At 35.9% G+C, this 19,431-nt stretch overlaps 1 protein-coding gene across 2 annotated transcripts in view; it reads left to right on the forward strand.

Moving 5' to 3' along the window:
• Positions 1–19,431, forward strand: part of ACER3 (alkaline ceramidase 3) — a 115,981-nt gene that overhangs the window by 76,999 nt on the left and 19,551 nt on the right. For both annotated transcript variants that reach the window (XM_037138096.2, XM_037138097.2), the window contains exons 6-8: positions 369–404; positions 10,791–10,849; positions 18,492–18,593. In XM_037138096.2, the coding sequence (XP_036993991.1) occupies positions 369–404; positions 10,791–10,849; positions 18,492–18,593 (197 nt within the window). The remainder of the gene's footprint in view (positions 1–368; positions 405–10,790; positions 10,850–18,491; positions 18,594–19,431) is intronic.

A 19,431-nucleotide genomic window follows, 5' to 3' on the forward strand; every position in this document is an offset into this window, starting at 1 on the left:
TAACTCTAAAGCCAGTGTTCTTACTACTATAGAACAGAGTTGTCAGGCATAACCTCTTCAGCCGTCATGAGTATCTGCATTTTTGCCCTTCCCTGATGCTGATGTAGAGGCCAAGAGGCCCAAGTCATCCACGGCAGTTCTGAAGCGTAGTTTACCATGGTAGAGCTAGTACTGGGGGAGACCCACCTATAGGTACTGGCCCTCCTGTGGTGTGCCGCCTAATCTGATTGGTTTTATATGGCTGGAGTCAGGTCTCAGTAACAGGACTAGGAAAGCAGGAGAGGTTTGGGATATGCAGAATTGTTGCAGCAGGGTTTCTTTCCCGCTCCATAATGTGCTTCATTTACATGTGTTTTAATATTTTACAGGTTTACCTTAAGGTAAAGGAGCCTGTATTCCATCAGGTAATTCTTAAAAATTATTATAAATTTGGTTGGTTAACCATACTTGTCTGCCTTTTGTTTTCCTTTTCTGGTTAATAATATGTAGATACAACTTTTGAAAATGAAATGGTAGATAGCCTAAGAAAACTCAGTCTTGAAAACAGAGGTTTCAAACTCAAAGTGCCTACAGGAGCCAGCTATAGGTAACAGCAATCCACCTGGAACCGAGACTGCCCAGGCCCACCTGGCTGTTGGAAGTCAGTAAGGCAGATGCAACGTTGCTTTTATAAGCAGGGGGAAAAAACAGGAAGTCTTATGCATATATGTATAATATATAATGTCTTTTTTGTGACATTCTTTTGTAGGAAAGGTAGACTGAAAAGTCTTTGAATATTTTTCCCCTAATATATATTTTAATAAGTTCTTTGAGGTAGAAGGATATTTAAATTGAGGGAAGCAAACACAGGAAACTTTGCTATAGGAAATAAATGCATCTCATAATGAAACCAGAATGAAATTAAGCAGCAGCCCCTAACTAAAGAGAGAGATCTATTGTTTATTAAGTGCCACCACGTGCATGGCACTGTGCTCATTACTGCACAGACTAATGTCCCCAGCAGTCCTGCGAATTAGGGACTGTCTACATTTTAAGGAAAATGAGCTTAGAAATATTAAGTAATTTGCCCCAGGGTTACAAAGTTATTAAGAGGCAGAGCCAGGAGCATCGTAGCCTAGATTTGTACAATTTCTGTCACCATTTTAACAAACTAGCAAATAAAAATAAGTACACACTTCAAGATCAGAGGCCTTGTAGTTTTAGAATACTTTGTGCATATATAATAAGTAAATGTTTCTATAACTTTATTTTTTAAAACAGATAGACTATATACATTTATTTATTGATTACATTTTTGAGAGAGAAGAAGGGAGGAGAGAGAGATTTGTTGTTCCACTTATTTATGCATTCATTGATTCATTCTTGTTTGTGACCTGACTGGGGGTCGAATCCATATTTTTGGTGTATTAGGTCAACGCTCTACCAATTGAGCTACCCGGCCAGGGCAGAAATCGATTTTTTTAAATAAATTCCAAAACTACATTATTGTGCCTTGCTTTTCTACAGGCCAGCTGAAAGTAGACATGCTAAAGTAGACACTACAGGAGAGGATACTCCCAACTCACTGCCCTGTTTATTATAGTTTGAGGTGATATCATTATTTAGAGAGATCTATTGATACAGTATAAAAAACATCAAGTAAGTTTATTTGTTATAAAAAATAGCTCAGTGCTTATAAATTTTTTATTTGCATTTATAAGAAAGAAAAATCAACTACCAAAAATTTTTTTGGAAATTTGAGGTTAATATTTGTAAGTTTATGACCATCAGTTTTCCACTTTGTGTTTAAACCTACTTGACATTACGTTTATATAATAAAAGTAATAAGCTACTCATATAATTTTCTATGCTGCAATTCCCATGTGTTTTTCCAGTAGTAAATATTTTCTTCTCTGTGTAGAATGGTAATGTTTGCTGATAGGGAAGGAGGCAGCTTATAGCTATGACTTATATCCTAGGCTTAGAGATTAAAAATTAGGATAGAGAAGTCATGAAGTAGAGGAATCTAGTGTGAAGTGGATAAGCAACCTGAAGGTAGAACATGTTCATTCATTCATTGGATGTACACTGTGTACCTTCTTGGTACCAAATTCTGAGCTGGAAGTTGAAATCAAAGTAAGACTTTAAAGTCAGGCTGAATTCCACTCTAGTCTTTTCTCTTACTATCTGTATATTCTGGGTGCTATACTAGGCACAGGAAATATATTAGTAAATGAAATAAAGAGGTCCCAGCTCTTAAGGAGCTTATTATATAACCTAAAATTGATATAATAATCTCCTAAAGTTGTCTGAGGATTAAATGAGATAATGCATGTAAGAAACCCTTAGCACATAGTAAACACCCAATAAACATTAAGTAATACTGATATACAAAGGCAAATAAAATATAGTTGCTGGTCTCAAGGTGCTCACAACATAGTCAGGAAAACAGGCTTGTAAAATAATATTTGTGGTATATATGTCTCATAATAAATGTGTAAAAGCAGTGCTAATGTAGACAAGGGCACTGTCTGTCTGCTTAGATGGCTCAAGAGAGGATTACAAAGTACATATGTTGCATATAGCTAAATTATTACTTATTCTAGTGCTAAAAAAACAAAAGTATTGTTCTGAAAAGAAAATTGCATTTTCTGAGATTTTTCCATTTTTCAAAGTTTGAAGTATGGCTTTTATTCTTTCATGTAACTATTGGTGTTCTTTTATTTTAAAGGTCTTTTAAAACTAAAACAATGCTTACAGGTAGTTCACATGGCTTCTTGTCTCATCCCATGGCTCCCAGCTCAGAGGCAGCACTTGGCCTTCCCTTTGTAACAGTTGCCTTCAATCCCAATGCAGAGTGGGCACCGGGAAAAGTGGCAGGTCCCTCCCTTTTTGGCACATTGGTATTCTGGACACCTGTGGAACATACCTGTAAGAAGGCCAATGCCTGCGGCTGTCTGGGAGAAGAATAGGCAGAGAGGCAGCAGCAGAGCATAGAAAATCCTCATAGTGGTGCTAGGCTGGGCCTGGATGGTGGGAGGAAGAGTGGCTGCTTGGAGACTAAGCTGACAGGCTTCTAACTGTTGATGTTCTTATGTACAGAAACTTAGAAAAGCTATTTTAGCATTCTTAAGTGGAAAATTGATTTGGAGTTTGTGACAAGATTTACAATAACTTTCAAAATCTTGAAAATAATGGAAAAGGAGGGGAAAGCAACATTGTCTAATGTAAAGGAACTCTGTCTCAAGAGTTTGGAATCTTAATTTCTTATCACTTTGATTTCTTGCTACTTTGTTATCCATGAACAAATTTCACTGTGCCTGTACTGCAATTTCCTCATTTATAAAATGTTTAAAAAAAAGAAGTGTTATTTCACAAGGGTAATATAAAAATAATTAATACAAGATAGCAAAAGCACAAAAATAAACAATACAGTGTGGTACTAAAAGTACATATTGAGACGTAGATGACATGCACAGATTTTTGCCTGTGGTAATCCGGGAACGCGTGTGAAAGGAGGTATTTGAGTTGGGCCTAGAGAGGTAAGTAGTGACAAGCTATTAGAAGGAAAGGGTTAATAAACACTTCAAAAGTATCTGCCACAACCAGGATGATTGGCTTGATAATCAGGTTAGCTTCCCAGAGGGAGAAAATACTGATAACAGTTCTACTCACTATATTAAATATAAGGCAGTCCAAACAGCTCCAAAAGAGAGCCAAATGCTATTTATTTAATTTGATAGCCATGCCAAGGGCACAATAGACAAATATGCCAAATTCAATAGAAATATCAATGTATCTTAAGGAAACAAAAAAGCGTATATGAGACTAGATTAAAAGAGCATTTGAGAATTTAAGAAGTCAGTGAACCTTCTTTGAGCAGCTAATTGACAAATCAGTACTTGAATATCTCAGATGCAATCTCATCTAATGTTTCAAAGAGTACTATGGCTTACAACCTTCCTGCCAAAGTAGGTGTCTCCTAAAGATTGTTTCAACAGGGGACAGATCCGTATTTTATAACTCTCCCTTCTAATTTGGCCCTCATGGATTTTAAGGAAGGATGTGCTATGTAAACAGTTTGAAAAGCAGAAACGTAAGCAGATTTATTTAATTTAATTATGTTTCATTTGTGCCACTTTATTACAAATTAGAGATGTAAGGAAGTTAATATGTAAGCACGCTTGAAAAGAAGCAAAAGGAGCTGACATTTTAAAATATCTGTTATGTGCTAAGTATTATATATTCTTTCATATAGTTTATATGGATTGACTTACCTATTATCTTAAAAATATCAACAAATTGCATAAAATTATCATCTTCATTTTGTAGGTGAGATAACTGAGAGTCAGGAGGGCTGAGTAATCTGCCCACGTTTCTCACCTAGTCAGCAGCAGAGCTGGGAGCTTAACTCAGGTCTTTCAAATTTCAAAGCCCATATATCTTCTGTAATGTGATGATGTCCCCGTAGATACTGTGGCATCTAATTTATTATCAGAAAGCTATGTTATTAGAAAGAATGAAAAATGGTACTTAAATTTTAGTGCATATTTATTTTAGATTTTAGTGCAATGATAAATTTATTAGAAAAAATGTAAAGACTGACTGTAAAACTTAAGTATAGCTATGCTTTACTTTAGGACTCAGGGGTGTCAAACTCGTTTTCACTGCAGACCACATCAGCCTCACTGTTGGCTTCAAAGGGCCGAATGTAATTCTATGACTGTATAAATGTAACTACTCCTTAACTAGGGCAAGGAGCACAAAGCTGCCACTGGGTAGAAACAAGGTGTCTGGCCAGATGTGGCCAGTGGGCCTTGCGTTTGCTACCTGTGTTGTAGGTAAACCAGAATTCAGTTATCAACTTTAAAAACTGCTTAAAATCAAATATAAGTGAAATACTTTGGGAATAAAAAGAGATTAAGTAATATCTATAGAAGGATTTCAGGAAGACTTCACACAGCAGATGCCAGTTGAGCACAATTTATTGGACTACAGAATTCTTTTTTGTAGAATATCACTTAACATCACCCAGCACAGTAGTATTCTGGTACTGTTATTTGGGAAATCCTATGCTAAAATTCTATGCTAAATCCGCAGAACATGAGAAGAGAAAGGAGGACTGGAACCTAACTGTGAGGATGTCATGCTAAAGTTTGGATCTTACACTTTTGCCATTGACAAAGGCAAGGCATGATAATATCTATTTCAGATCATTTTGGCACTTTTATGTAGGATGAATTAGAAAGCTGTATACTTGGGGCAGAATTAGGATTTTAAACCAGCTCTAAATTTCTATGAAAACTATGTTTTTTACTAATAGACCACATTGTTTTATGAGACTTGTGCTATTATTTTATAGTTATATTACTAAATGTAGTAATATCTACATTTAGCTTATTAGTATTTAAACTAGCATTTAATTATATAGGAAACACCAACCTTATCATGTCAGAATGACTTATATTAAGTCCCCAAATAAAATGCCTCTTAGCCTAGTTGGACTTTAACTAGGGACTTTGTCCACAGTCCCCTACCTTGTCTCCTCTTCTGATGAACTGTTCTTCACCACAGGCGAGCTAAGTGCCTTTCTCTTAGAGTGAAAGACTTGAGCTCCCTCGGGAGATTCAAATATGAAGCTAAAAAATTTTCTAGTGTGTTAGTATGGAATTCTTTCTTCATTGTTTAAATACAGCAGGTCCTCAAATAACATTGTTTTGTCTTTTTGTGATAACATTGATGAGATGCTATAGGAACTTAACTCTTGTTTATATTAATTAGCCTATAGTAAAATTTGTTTATTATACATTATTTTGCTGCTGTTTCAAGAACCTAGGCACAACTTTAATGAGGACTTAACTGTACTTTTATTTTTAAGCAACATCAAACTTACCGAAAAGTTGCTAGAAGAGTAGAACGAACTCCCCTGCCCAAGCCTCTTTGACAGTGCGCCATACACATGTTGGAGGGCGACCCTAACATGCTGTCTACCAGGCTTGTGCATGGTGAAGTTATTCTTTGTACCTTCACAATTAATAAGAACTTTGTAGAAAAGTACTCTGAGACTTATGAACATTCTTTTTATTTACATATTTATCTTTAGAGGGGAAGAGAAGGAGAGAGGAAGAGAAACATCAATGTATGGTTGCCTCTCATGCGTCCCCTGCTGGGAACTGGCCTGCAACCCAGGCATGTGCCCTGACTGGGAGTCGAACTGCTATCCTCTGGTTCGCAGGCCCGTGCTCAATCCACTGAGCTACACCAGCCAGGGCTGAAAATTCTTTTAATTATTAAACTTTAAATGTATTTATTTTATCTTTATGGACTTATACGTTCCTATTTTATCCAACAGGTTATGATTTGTTACTATCATTATCGATTTTTGGTGTACAAACTGTCTCAGATTTGTCCAGTGGAGCCCTTTCTAGCTGTTTCTGTTATCCTCTTGATGTGTTTTCATTATTCTTTGAGTATTTCTTACTTTTTGGGGCAAGGTATTTCATCTCGTTCTTTCCCTGCAACAAGCCTGAAATCAGCCAAATCTCCATGGAGCCCTGATCCCTTTTATTGGAAAATGGAAGTTAGAAACCAGATCCAAGGGCTTGATTTGATTACACATGATTCTATTGGACTGAGCTCATTGAGGAGGAGAGTAATGTGTCTTTTCGTCTTTGAATGATGACTGCCTAGTCCAGTGGCTGTCATTCATTGTTCAATAGGACTTGGTAAAAAACTAACCAGTCAGTTATTTGGAATTCCTGCCTATGTTCTGGCTTAATCTGTGGAATGGATTAAGGAATGAGTCATGGAGAATAATGTTAACTCTGAAGAAATAATGAAAGTTGGTCTCCCTCATTATCATCAAAACAATTATTATATATCTATGGTTTCCAAAGCCCCACTTAATTTGCCCTCTTTTACCTCTCACTTTCATCCATCTTCAAATGTTTCCATCTTAGTGCAACCCACAGAATACAATTATTTTTTTCTGCTTTTCTTAAAACATTTTAGTTTTCTTTTTACTGATAAAAACACAAACTTCTTTTTTCCTAGGTGATAGATTTCTTGAGGATAAATAACAGGTCTCAGTTTACACACAGCATAGTTCTAGGATGCTTTAGCAGAGAGAAAATACTAATAATATTTTACAGTCTTTGGAACTTGGAGGCTAAAAAATTTATTAAACATGGAAAGATTTAGAAATTCCTTATAAAATACTTTTACATGAAAATTGCAAGGAGCAGAAAAGTATGTATTCTATTATCTTTTTAATTTAAAAATGGCTAATTTAGAATATGTATAGAAAAAGTTGTGAAGGTCATATGACTACCTTTAGCTGCAAGAAAGCCTGGAAAATCAAGCTGTTATAGCTAGAGATACTGCCAGCTGAATAAAGTCAGTCTTCTATAAAGACAGGAGAGCCTGGCCGGTGTGGCTCACTTGACTGGAGCATCATTGTACCATGCACCAAAAGGCTGATGGTTGGATTCCTGGTCAGGGCACGTACTTAGGGTGCAGCTTTAGTCCCCAGTCTAGGTGCATATAGGAGGTAATCTATTGATGTTTCTCTTTCACATTGATGCCTCTCTCAGTCCCCTCCCTTCATCTCTCTAAAAGCAATGAAAAAAATGTCCTTGTGTGAGGATTAAAAAAAGAAAAAACAGGAGAGAATGGATATGGACGATTGCCACTAGTAGAGTTTGCCACAGATTCCTTGAGGAGAAGCAGAATGTATATAGTGGAGGCGCTTGTGGAAAGAAGAAAATGAACTTTAAAAGGCTCCACTGTACTGGTAGGGTATAGGTTCTTCCTTATCCATTATCTGATATGTTTAACATACTTCCTGACAACCTGTTCCTCTTGATTTCTGTATGCTGATGATTCATAAATCTCTTTCTTCAGCTCAGATTTTTCTTCTAAGTTACAGACCCGGATATCTAACTATTGCTAGAGAACTCTACTTGGATATCTCACTGGTACCTCAAATTCTGAACATGTCCAAAAATGAAGTCACCATTTTTCTCTCCTCTATCTTTCTTCTCTTCAAATATCCTCTAGCCTACTGAACAATTTCACCCTGTACCTAGGTGCTCAAGTTATAAACCAGGCCATCATTGACTTTCCCAACTCTTTCTAACTCCCATATCAAAATTTCTGTCCAAGCCCTAAATATGTCCCTTAGGGCTTGTTCCTAATCTGTTCATTTCTCTCCATCCCCAGTGATACTGCCCTAGTTTAGGCCCTATCTTACCTTCATGACTGCAGTGCCTTGTCACTGGCCTTTTCCCTATCAGTCTTGCCTCCCTCTAAATCATTTTCCAGCCAGCAAGACAGGTACATCTTTCTAATACATGGGTGATCATGCTGAATTACTGCAGAAACTTTCATTGTCTTCCCATTGCTCTTAAGATAAAAGTCCAACTGTTGACATGACTTAAAAAGCCAAACTTCATTTTTCCTACTCTTGTTTCACTCATATATTCTAGACATCCTGACTTTCTTCTAGTCCTCAGAATATGAGCTGTGCTGGTTACACTCTTCCACCTTCTCTTAATAATATTTCAGTTTTAATTGATAATACTTCTCTTATAAATGTTTCAGTTACAAAATTAAACACCATTTCCTCCGTGAAAGTCTCTCTGATCTGCATAAATCTAGATTAGGTGGCCTTTCTACATATTGAGGAGGATTTTTTGCAGTCCCCATCACAGAGTTAAAATAGTGCATTTTAATTGCTCACTTATCTCTTCTCACTAGATTGTGATTGCTGTAAGGGCAGGGATCGGGCCTTTCTTGTTCATCATTACAGGTGCAGTTATGGATTTAAGCTGGCAGTCAGACTCTAAGAGGCTCTAATCTAACACTGTTTGCTTAGTTTAGTTTTAAAGTAGAATACAAGGTGGAGTATACAGGAGGTGTCACAATTCATCTCATCAGTTTCTTATGCCCTCTCACCCACATAAGTTGGGTATAGCTGCCAGAGATAAGAGCTAAATGTAGTGGAGGTCATTGTAACACACAGAAGCCACAGACCCTTTTTCCTGCCATCTTTATAGTGGTCGTCCTTTATACTGTTCTCATGCAGGCCCACGCCTCCAACCTCGGTGCAGTCCTTCCCAACCACCAGAGCAGACACAGGACATTCCCCATTGGTTCTAACTGTTGCTTTCAAGTCTGGGAGACTGAGGTCATTCTCAACTAGACAATGAAATGTAAAAATAGTTTTGAATAATAGAAGACATCAAATGGCCAGTAAACATAACATACAATGTTCAACCATAATGTTCAGGGAAATACATATTTAAAACCATGTAGATTGACAGAAATTCCGAAGCCTACCATATTGTGTGTTGGTGAGTATGTGGCACAAAAGCAACCCTTAAGCACATTGGCTGGAGTAAAAATCGGTATAAGCACTTTGGGTAACAGGCTGGCCTTTTTTTTTTTAACAGTAATTTTGATAATAATACATACATCTTCTGACCCAGCAATTACATTCCTAGGTACATACCCTAAATAAATTTGTATAAACATGCAATAGGATATGTGAATACGAATGTTCATAGCAATAAAACTAGAAATAACCTAAGGATGTCCATTACCATAAGAATGGGTAAATAAATTGTGGCATTTTTATCCAGTTAAATAGTGTATAACATCAAAAATGAATGATCTAAGGATACATATACAACATAATTGAATTTTAAAAGACCAAAGACATGTCTATTTACAATATTCTATTGTAAATTCAAATTCAATTAAAATTAAAAAAACAAACTATTTAAGAATGCATATTTAGGAGATAAGTTTTAGTTAGTAAATATGTAGAAATATGTTAGAAAAGCAAGGAAATGTTTATTATAAAAGGCAGGAAAATGGTTTCCTCTGAGGAGGAAGGTAAGAGGGTTTTACTAGGAAGAGACGCCTGGAGCTCTCTGGTGTCAACCAGGATCCTGAACAACACCCTCCCAGCTGTTGTCTTTATACATATTTGTTAAGTGTACATTTAACTCGTATTCTATGCGATGTTTTGTATTTATTTTTCACACATTTAAAAGTTTAATTTTAAAGTTTAATTTTCTCCACTAGGTTCAGTTTTCCAGGTAGTAGTACTTACACAGGGCCCAGTACAGGAGAGAAAAGGGATTAGCCGAGGGAGCCAAGTCTAGGAACATGTGAGAGCACATACATGGAATAAGGAACCCAAATTAGGTTAATTTAAGAAGAAATGGGCACCACGTTCTTTACAGACATGGAATGGGAAAAAGAGAGCAGGGAGAAGATACATTTGTCAATACAAAAACATTTAGAAGAAGAGTTTAAAAGAGTTCATATTTATACTGTTATAAAACGGGAAGTAGAATCATTTGCTGAAAGTGAAGCTAAAGAGAAGGGAAGGGTCTAGGAAGTGTGAAGCAAAATTAAAGTATTTGTTCAGGTTTCAGCAGATATTTATTTATTTTTTTAAATATATTTTATCAATTATGCCATTACAGTTGTTCTATTTCTCCCCTTCATTCCCCTCCACCCTGTACACCCTCTCCCCCACCATCCCCCCCTTTAGTTTATGACCACATGTCTCAAGTTTAAATTGGCATAGAACTTCTGATAATGGTTATACATAAGAAAGCTCTTAATTTTTCCTCAAAGGTTAGCCTGACTATTAATTATATAATTATATCGTTTTTAAAATTCTGTTCTTTAAAGTATAAGGATGTTTACATTTAATCGGGAGGGCTATTTTTGTAGGCAAAATATACTTCATTTGCCAAAGAATAATGATTTTACTAACTCCATTTTTTCTTATTTAGGTCATGTATGGAATGCTGGTCTTCACATTAGTACTTCGATCTATTTATATTGTTACGTGGTAAGTAGTTTGGATAATCAACACTGTGGTTAGAGTATATTCAGGCAGGAAATCTATACCCTAAATTGAAATAATAGATAAAGCTGAAATCCAGAAGGGATATTGATTTAAAACTATAATCCAACATTTATTATAGTATAATTACAAGGAATACTATTCCTTTAAGCAAGTTATTAATAGACATCATGTGAAAACAAGAGTTCCAAAATTAAAGAAATTTGAGGAAAGCTATATATGGTGGCCTCCTTTTGTTTTTAATGTACATTAGTATAGTAAAGGCTTTTAAAAATCTTAGACTAGCCCTGGCTGGTGTGGCTCAGTGGATTGAGAGCCAGCTTGTGAAACAAAGGGTCACTGGTTTGATTCCTGGTCTGGGCACATGCCTGGGTTGTGGGCCAGTTCCCAGCAGGGGACACACGAGAGGCAACCATACATTGATGTTTCTCTCCCTCTCTCCTTCCCTTCCCCTCTAAAGATAAATAAATAAAATCTTAAAAAAAAAAAAGGACCAGTGTTCCAGAAAAATGATTTAGGAAATAGGCATAATCTTTATAGAGTTTATGAAGATTAAATAATGTATTCATTTGAGTACCTTACATAGGGCCTGCCAATACAGTAGGTGTTCAATAAATACTATGATTTATGGGTTTATTCTTTTTTTACTTACTTTTTTATTTTGGAGTAATCGTAGAAGCAAAGCACATGCATTTGTAAGAAATTGGCATCCTTTACTAATTTTCTCCAATAGTAAACATCTTGCAAAACTATAGTACAGTATTACAACCAGAGTTTGACATTGATAGAGTCAGGATACAGAATAATTTTGTCAACACAAGGATCCCTGTGTTGCCCTTTATGGTCAAATCCACTTCCCTCCTACCCATCCCTTCACCCCCTTTTCTTAGCCCCTGGCAACCACTAATCTGTCCTTCATTCTAGTTTGTATTCATTCCAAGAATGTTATGTAAATTGAATCATATAATATATATAACCTTTGGGATTGGTCTTTGCACATAGCATAATTCACTGGAGATTAACATAAGTTGTTGAGTGTGTCAGTAGTTTATACCTTTCTATCGCTGAGCTGTATTCCATGATATGGGTATACCACAGTTAAACCATTCACCTGTTAAATGACACCTCCATTGTTTCCAGTTTTTTACTATAACAAATAAAGCTGCTGTGAATATTTGTTTACATGTTTTCATGTGAATATAAATGTTCATTTCTCTGGAATAAATGTTCAATTTCAGAATGGAGTTGCTAGGTTGTATTGTAATTGTATGTTTAGTTTTTCTCAAAACTGCCAAACTGTTTTCCAGAGTGGCTCTCTGATTTTCCAGTCCCGACAGCAGTGTGTGGGTGGCCCAGTTTCTCTTCATCCTTGCCAACATTTGGTGTTGTTGCTGTTTTTTATTTTAATCATTCTTAAGTGTATGTGCTGATATTTCATTGTGCTGTTTATTCTCATTTTCCTAATTTCTAATTATGTCAAAACATATTTTTAGTGCTTATTTGCCATCTGTATATCCTCATTGAGGAAATGTCTGTTTGTGTCTTTACCCATTTTCTAATAGGATTGTTTCTGTCTTTTTTTCCCCCAGTTTCATTTTGAGTGTTCTTTATATATGTTAAATGGGATTATGAAAGCTGAAGCCAAAAGAAATCAGGAGAAGTGGGAAAAGGGAGTAAAGAAAAGTCAAACAGATGTAAAGCAGAAAATAAAGGAGTACAAATAATTCTAATTATATCAGTAATCACAGTAAATATCAATGGACAAAGCTAAGCAATTAAAAAGATAAAAACTGTTAAACAGGAAAATGTTCAGCAATGTGCTATTCATAAGACACATGGTTAAAACATAGACAGTAAGTTTAAAAGAAAAGGATATTAAAAATATACTACACAAATACTGACTAGCCATTTTAATAAAAGACAAAAATCTTTAAGACATTTAAAACATGTGTTCGCTGTATTATTAAATCTTGTTTACTAGAAAAGTGGAAATCTTAAATTTGTGTGAAAATTTTTAAGAAAAATTTGACACAGAGAGAAATAAATGCTCCATTATGCTGAGATATTTTAACACAGTAACTCATAATAAAAAAAATATAAACAAGCCGTGGCTGGTGTGGCTCAGTGGATTGAGCGCCAGCCTTCAAACTGGAGGGTCGCTGGTTTGGTGCACAGTCCTGGGTTGCAAGCCAGGTTCCTGGTGGGGGGTAAGTGAGAAGCAGCCACACATAAATGTTTCTAAGTATCTTTCATAACATGTTTTCTGACTGTCATACAATTACTTAAAACAGGATTAGTCAAAATAGCCCATATATTTGGAAACTTAAAATAACACTTTCAATGGGAGTAAAAAATCATAATACAGATATTGAAATGCTTAGAATGGAACCATAATGAAAATACTACACAATCAAAGTAGGATGTAGCTAAAGTGGTTCTTGGAGGGAAATTTATAGCCTTAGTTGTTTACATTAGAAACAAAGACGCTCAAGAATAATGAACTAAGCTTCCAACTTAAATAATTAGAAAATAGGTCAACAGAAGAAATCCAAAGAGAAATAAAGAATGGGGCCAATAAAGGCAGAAGCTGGAAAGTAAATGAATTACTGCTGACTACCTTCACTAACCTAAGAAAGCCAATCCCAAGCCAAGAACCCCCAATGTCATCAGAGGATTTTCACAGGTATCAGGCATTAACAGCAATAAGCAGTTCAGAAAAGGAGATGGAGCAGAGATCTACAATAAAGAGGACTGGTTAAAAGCTTTAAGAAATCGTTGAATGACTAGGTCTCCTCACCCACTCAGTGTCACTGAGCACCTGCTAAAGTCTGGCGGTTTATTCTCTGGAAAGGGCGAGCGGTGTCTCAATTAGACTTTACCAGGCACAACTGAGCCTGTGAAAACCATACTGAAATAAGGGAAACTGGGTGACCTTATGCATTCTGAATGCTGAATGCCAAGGTCTGAATGCAGAAAATTGGAAGAGTTCTTATTTTAGGGAATGTGAGCATCCTGGAAGACCTAAAGGTACTAACTGTGGGCTCAGCAAAATAACTCAGTAGTCAAGAATATTAGTCTAAAGTCCTCAACCATATGCTTAAAGCTCGTTGTCACCATTTTAGTTTCCCACTCTTAGGGATGAAGAAACAGTGTCAGATATAAAATAAATACATCCAATATGAAAGATAGAGGCCAAAATACATAATGAGGAAAAGTCAATATAGAGGAAACAACTTATGCACGAAGGAAATAAAACTTTAAAAATTATAGAACAAGAACAAATATTCATTAATATTGCTAGAAATATATTGTATCAAGAGTAAGATGCTATAAAAAAGGAACATTCAGATAATCCCTCCCCAAAAATATTAAAAATATAAAACAAGAAACTGTAGTGAAGGGTTTGAAACGTACAACTAAAGAAGCCATTGGAATCTTTTTCTGAACGCATTGTGAATGCATTACAGTCCATCATCCCCTCCCACATTTAGCAGCCCTGCTCACCCCCATTACTCCCATCACCCCATTTACCAGCAAGCACCCACCCACAGGACAGGCATTAAAACCATGGTACAGGCCGGAGTAAACAGGACAGAGCAAGACTTCAGGACCCTTGGGTTCAATCTGCCAGTGCTGTAGAGAGACAGCAAGGTGTTTCCTCAAGTCCATGGGCTTCACTGTGGAAAGGACAGAAGCGAAGACAGAGAGAGACAAACACACATACCCTGGGGGCCATCAGTGTGATGAGAAAGAAATGAAGAATAGAAGAAACTGGAAATAATCCTGGGCCAGAATAGAAGTAGAAACAAAAGGGGAAGGGTAGCTGCAGAGAATGTAGAAGGGATGAAAATGTCACCCAAATAAATCAAGAAGATATTCTGTAACTGTAAGATATAAGTATATTGAAAGAACCCTTTGGCTCTTCAGCAGAGATAATGGTGAAAGTATACCCATTTCAGTCTCAGAATTCTAGACAAGGAAGGTTTCATAAGTTTATACAGTTAGAAGGTATATATACATACAAAGGGTCCAGGAATCAGAATGACTTTGGACTTCCCAAAGCAAAACTGGAAGCTAGAATTACAGAATTCTGTAGCCAGCCAAAATATTAATGAAATGTGGGGACAAAATACATTTTCATGCATTCAAATTTTCAAAAAAGTATATCCCATAAACTATTGCTCAGGAACTTTGAGCAAAGTAAGAGAATAAACCAGGAAAGAGGAAGACATAGTATATAAGAGAAAATTCAACGTAGAGATAGGTAAAGCCAATTTCCAAGGTGAAAATGAGGGGAAAGGATTTGGCAGGGGTTAGGTACACATTAGGCCAGCAGCCAGTCAAGAACGAAGCAGTGTAACTCCAGACAGATACATTGAGAGCCTTTTGTATTATACACTCATACCTGGTAATATATGGGCAGTCTATCCCCAGAATCATATCTATACTTAGCTTGCATGAACCATGTGCTGATGAAGTTCTTGCTCTCTCCTGCGTACCCTGCTGCCCAGACACGCATTTCACATCACAGAAGAATTTTGCTTTGAACTACTGCTGAGAGCTGAAGATTGGCCCTGGTAAGTAAGCTTAGAAGCAGAATAGTATCCAGCTCTTACTGATCATACCGCTGTCACATCTCAGCACTGGTCCACACTGCAGCCCTGCCAGATGCCTTCAGTTTTATGCCTTACGTTTCCTGGAACGCATTCTTGCCTCCCCGGAATGGAGCTATAATGAGCCCTCTGAAACAAGCTGAAGACAGATTATGATTCTCTTAACCTCACGCTCTGTGAGAACCTTCATCAGACAGTCAGACTTGTGCTTTCCTGATGATTTTTAATTACCTTTTTCATTCATTTACATACAAATATTATTAAAATATTTGAGAAAATTTATCCTTGTAATTCATATTAAAAAAAGCTACATAACAATATATTTAGAAAAACCATTTTTATAATTCAACAGCTATTTATGATCTAAAACTAAAAATAAAACCCTTTACACACTTCATAATAGAAGAGAACTTTGTAATCTGTAAACTCTATAGCATCTAACTCCTTTTAGTCATTGTATGTTAAAAAAAAACCTCTTTAAAATCATGAATAAAACAAGGATATATATATTATTACCACTACTGGTCAACACTATACTGGTAAGAGTCCCATCCAACATAGTATTTGCAAATGACATGATCATGTACAAGAAATATAACAGCACATGTACCAAAAGACTAGAAGCAATAAGTGGGATTCAGCAGGATCACAAGATTCAAGTCAACACTCACAACTCATATTTTTATGTACTAGCATCAAATGTCAGATGTTTTGGGGTTAAATTTAGCAACTATGTGCAAACCTGTACATTGAAAATTATGAACATAGGGTTTGGGTTTTTTATTTTTGCTGAGAAATTAAATAAGAGCTAGATAAATGAAGAGATGTATCATTTAATGGATAGAAAACTCAATATTGCTAAGATATGAGCTCTTCCCAAATTAATGTATAAGTTCAACACAGTCACAAAATCTCTGCAGGATTTTGGGGAAAAATTGAGAAACTGATTCTGAAATTTACATGAGAAGGCAAAGGATCTAGAATAGCCAAAACAGTTTTGAAAAAGAACAATAAAGTTAGAGAATTTATACCACTTGTTTTACTCAGTGCTACATTAAGACAATGTGGTATTGCTGGTAAGAATGAAATGATAGATCAATGGAACATCCAAAAATAGAGCCATTCAGAAATAGACTGACACATCCATACTGACTGGATTTTAAATAAGCATTCTAAGGTAATTCTGTGGGGGAAAGATAATCTTTTCAAATTGTGCTGAATAGCTTGATATTCTTATTTTAAAATGAACTTATACTCACATCATTACAAAAATTTATTAGAAGTGGCTTTGGCTGGTGTGGTTCAGTGGATCTAGGCACTGACCTACAAACCAAAGGTCACCAGTTTGATTCTCAGTCAGGGCACATGCCCGGGTTGTGGTCCAGGACCCCATTTGGGAGCATGCGAGAGGCAACCAATCAATATATCTCTCGCACATTGAAGTTTCTGTCCCTGTCTGTTTCCCTCCCTTCCCGTCTCTCTAAAAGTTAAAAAAAAATTCTAGAAGTGATTCATATTCCTAAATATAAAAGCTAAAATTATAAAATTTCTAGAAGAAAATATAGAAGTCTTTGTAGGCTTGGTTAAGCAAAGAGTTATTAAATAGGACACAAAAAGGCTAACAATAATGAAAATGTTAAACTGAACTTCGTTAAAACAGCAAACTTTTGTTCTTCAAAAGATAAGAAAATGGCAGGAAAGTCACAGAGTTGGAGAAAATATTTGCAAAATATATATCCAACAAGAGGTTTATATTTAGAATATATAAAGAACTCTTACAATGAAGTAATAAGGCAAACAATTTTTTTAAATGGGCAAAGATAGAACAAACTTTCAAAGATTTATGGACGTCAAATTAGCACAGGAAATGATGCTCAATTATAATACTCATTAAGGAAATGCAAATTGGGACCACCGTGAGACAACACCACACACCTGCTAGAACAACTAAAAAGACTGGTGTCATACGAGGATATAGAAGAACAAACACTCATTCACAGCCGGTGGGGGTGTAAAATGATACAGTCACTTAGGAAAACAGTTCAGTGGTGTCTTGGGGAGTTTAATATTCACCAGCTTTACAAGCCATCCATTGCTCTCCTAGCTTTTTACCCAAGAGAAATGAAAGCATATGTCCATAAAAAGACTTATTTATGAATGGTCATAGCAGCTTTATTTGTTATAGTAAAAAAAACTAGAACCAACACAGATGTCCACCAATATTTGGATAGACAAATAAATTATGGTATATCTATACAGTAGAGTACTACTCAGTAATGAAAGGAATTGAAGTACTGATACATGTAGTTACATGGATGAATTTCAAAATAATTACACCAAGTAGAAAAAACCACACAATAAAGCAGATATACTTTATTACAGTTTATGCCACATTGTAAAAGAAATGCAAACTCAGCTTTTGAAAGTGTTGGATATATTCATCATCTTGAGCTTGATGTTGGTTTCCCGGGAACATATGGGTGTACTCATCAAACGTGCACTTTAAATGTGTGCACTTTAATGTAAGTCAATGGAACCTCATTGCAACTATAAAATATATAAATATGTATACTACTGTTAATATTTTGGTTAACTCACTAAGCTTCAGTTTTCTCGTCAGTGAAATGAAAAGAGTAATACCTGCCTCTCAGGATTTATTTGAAGATTTTACGTGTGTGTTTGTGTGTAACGTGTGTCTAATTTACCAGTGCCTGACACAGAACAGGTGACTCAGTGTTAATTCTGTTTCATCCCTCCCCTTGCACTTCAGTGGGACTGGAAGTTATCAGGGACTTTCAGATTTCCTCCTTGATACACCTGGCCAAGTCTTAGAGGCATATCCTCTGTCCATACCTTTTAATGGCTAAATGTAATAGCCAGCTGTATTAGAGAATTTAATAGGTTTGCATCTAATACTAACAGAAACCTTTCTTTTCTCATGAAAGGGATGACTTCAAGCTTTGGTCATGACATGAGCTGACAAAATTTCCTTGTGCTTTTTTATTTTCTCATAGGGTTTATCCATGGCTTAGAGGACTGGGTTATACATCCTTGGGTATATTTTTACTGGGATTTTTATTATGGAACATAGATAACATCTTTTGTGATTCACTAAGGTAAGATATATTTTCAATCTTTGAGAAATATTTTTGGGAGCAATCTATTAAGCAGAGTTTCATAGGCATATAGAATTGTTAGTGCCCTGGAGTGAATTTTTGCCATTGTTGAAATTAAAAAGATATGTACAATACAATAAAGTTAAATTCTGGGACGACTTGTTTAAATTAAAAATTTAGACCTAAGAATATTTTGTAACATCTGTAGGGATTTTTAATTAAATATTGACTGGGTCTTTGAAATCTGCCCAGTTTGCTTTACTGAAGAAATTGGAATGCTTTGAAATAAGGATATGAAATACCTTTATATAATTTTGTACTTTAATATGCTTAATGTTATTTTCTAAGAAGGGCACATGTGTCTTTTGTTTCATCTTGTCAGCAATTGTGTATTGACTGGAGTTTGAACCTTGGGTCTCTGGACTGTAGTTTGTTACTAAAGCGTTATCTTTCTGGGCTGCAATTTCTATTACAATGAACATGTAAAATAAATTAAAATAGTGGGTCCTTCCAACTCAAAATTCTGTGAATTAATGGTTTTGCATAAACACAGGGGACAGAGGGATATATTGAGCAGCACCATGGAGAAGCGATCAACAAAGTTCAGACAGTGGGAAATCTGCAGGATGAATGACCTGGTCTCTTCAGCAAATAAATTGCAGAGGGGAGAAAAAAGGAGAAGGAACATGTAGATTAAAAGACACTTAAGAGATATCTCAACCCAATGTACTGTGTAGACCTTTTTTGGATTTTGATTCAAACAAACTGTAAAAAAAAATTGAGCCCTGGCTGTTGTGGCTCAATGGATCGAGCACCTGGCCTGCAAAACAAAAGGTCA

This window comes from Artibeus jamaicensis, unplaced genomic scaffold, assembly GCF_021234435.1.
Source record: "Artibeus jamaicensis isolate MK-2021 breed Jamaican fruit bat unplaced genomic scaffold, CSHL_Jam_final contig_64, whole genome shotgun sequence".
Taxonomy (NCBI): Eukaryota; Metazoa; Chordata; class Mammalia; order Chiroptera; family Phyllostomidae; genus Artibeus; species Artibeus jamaicensis.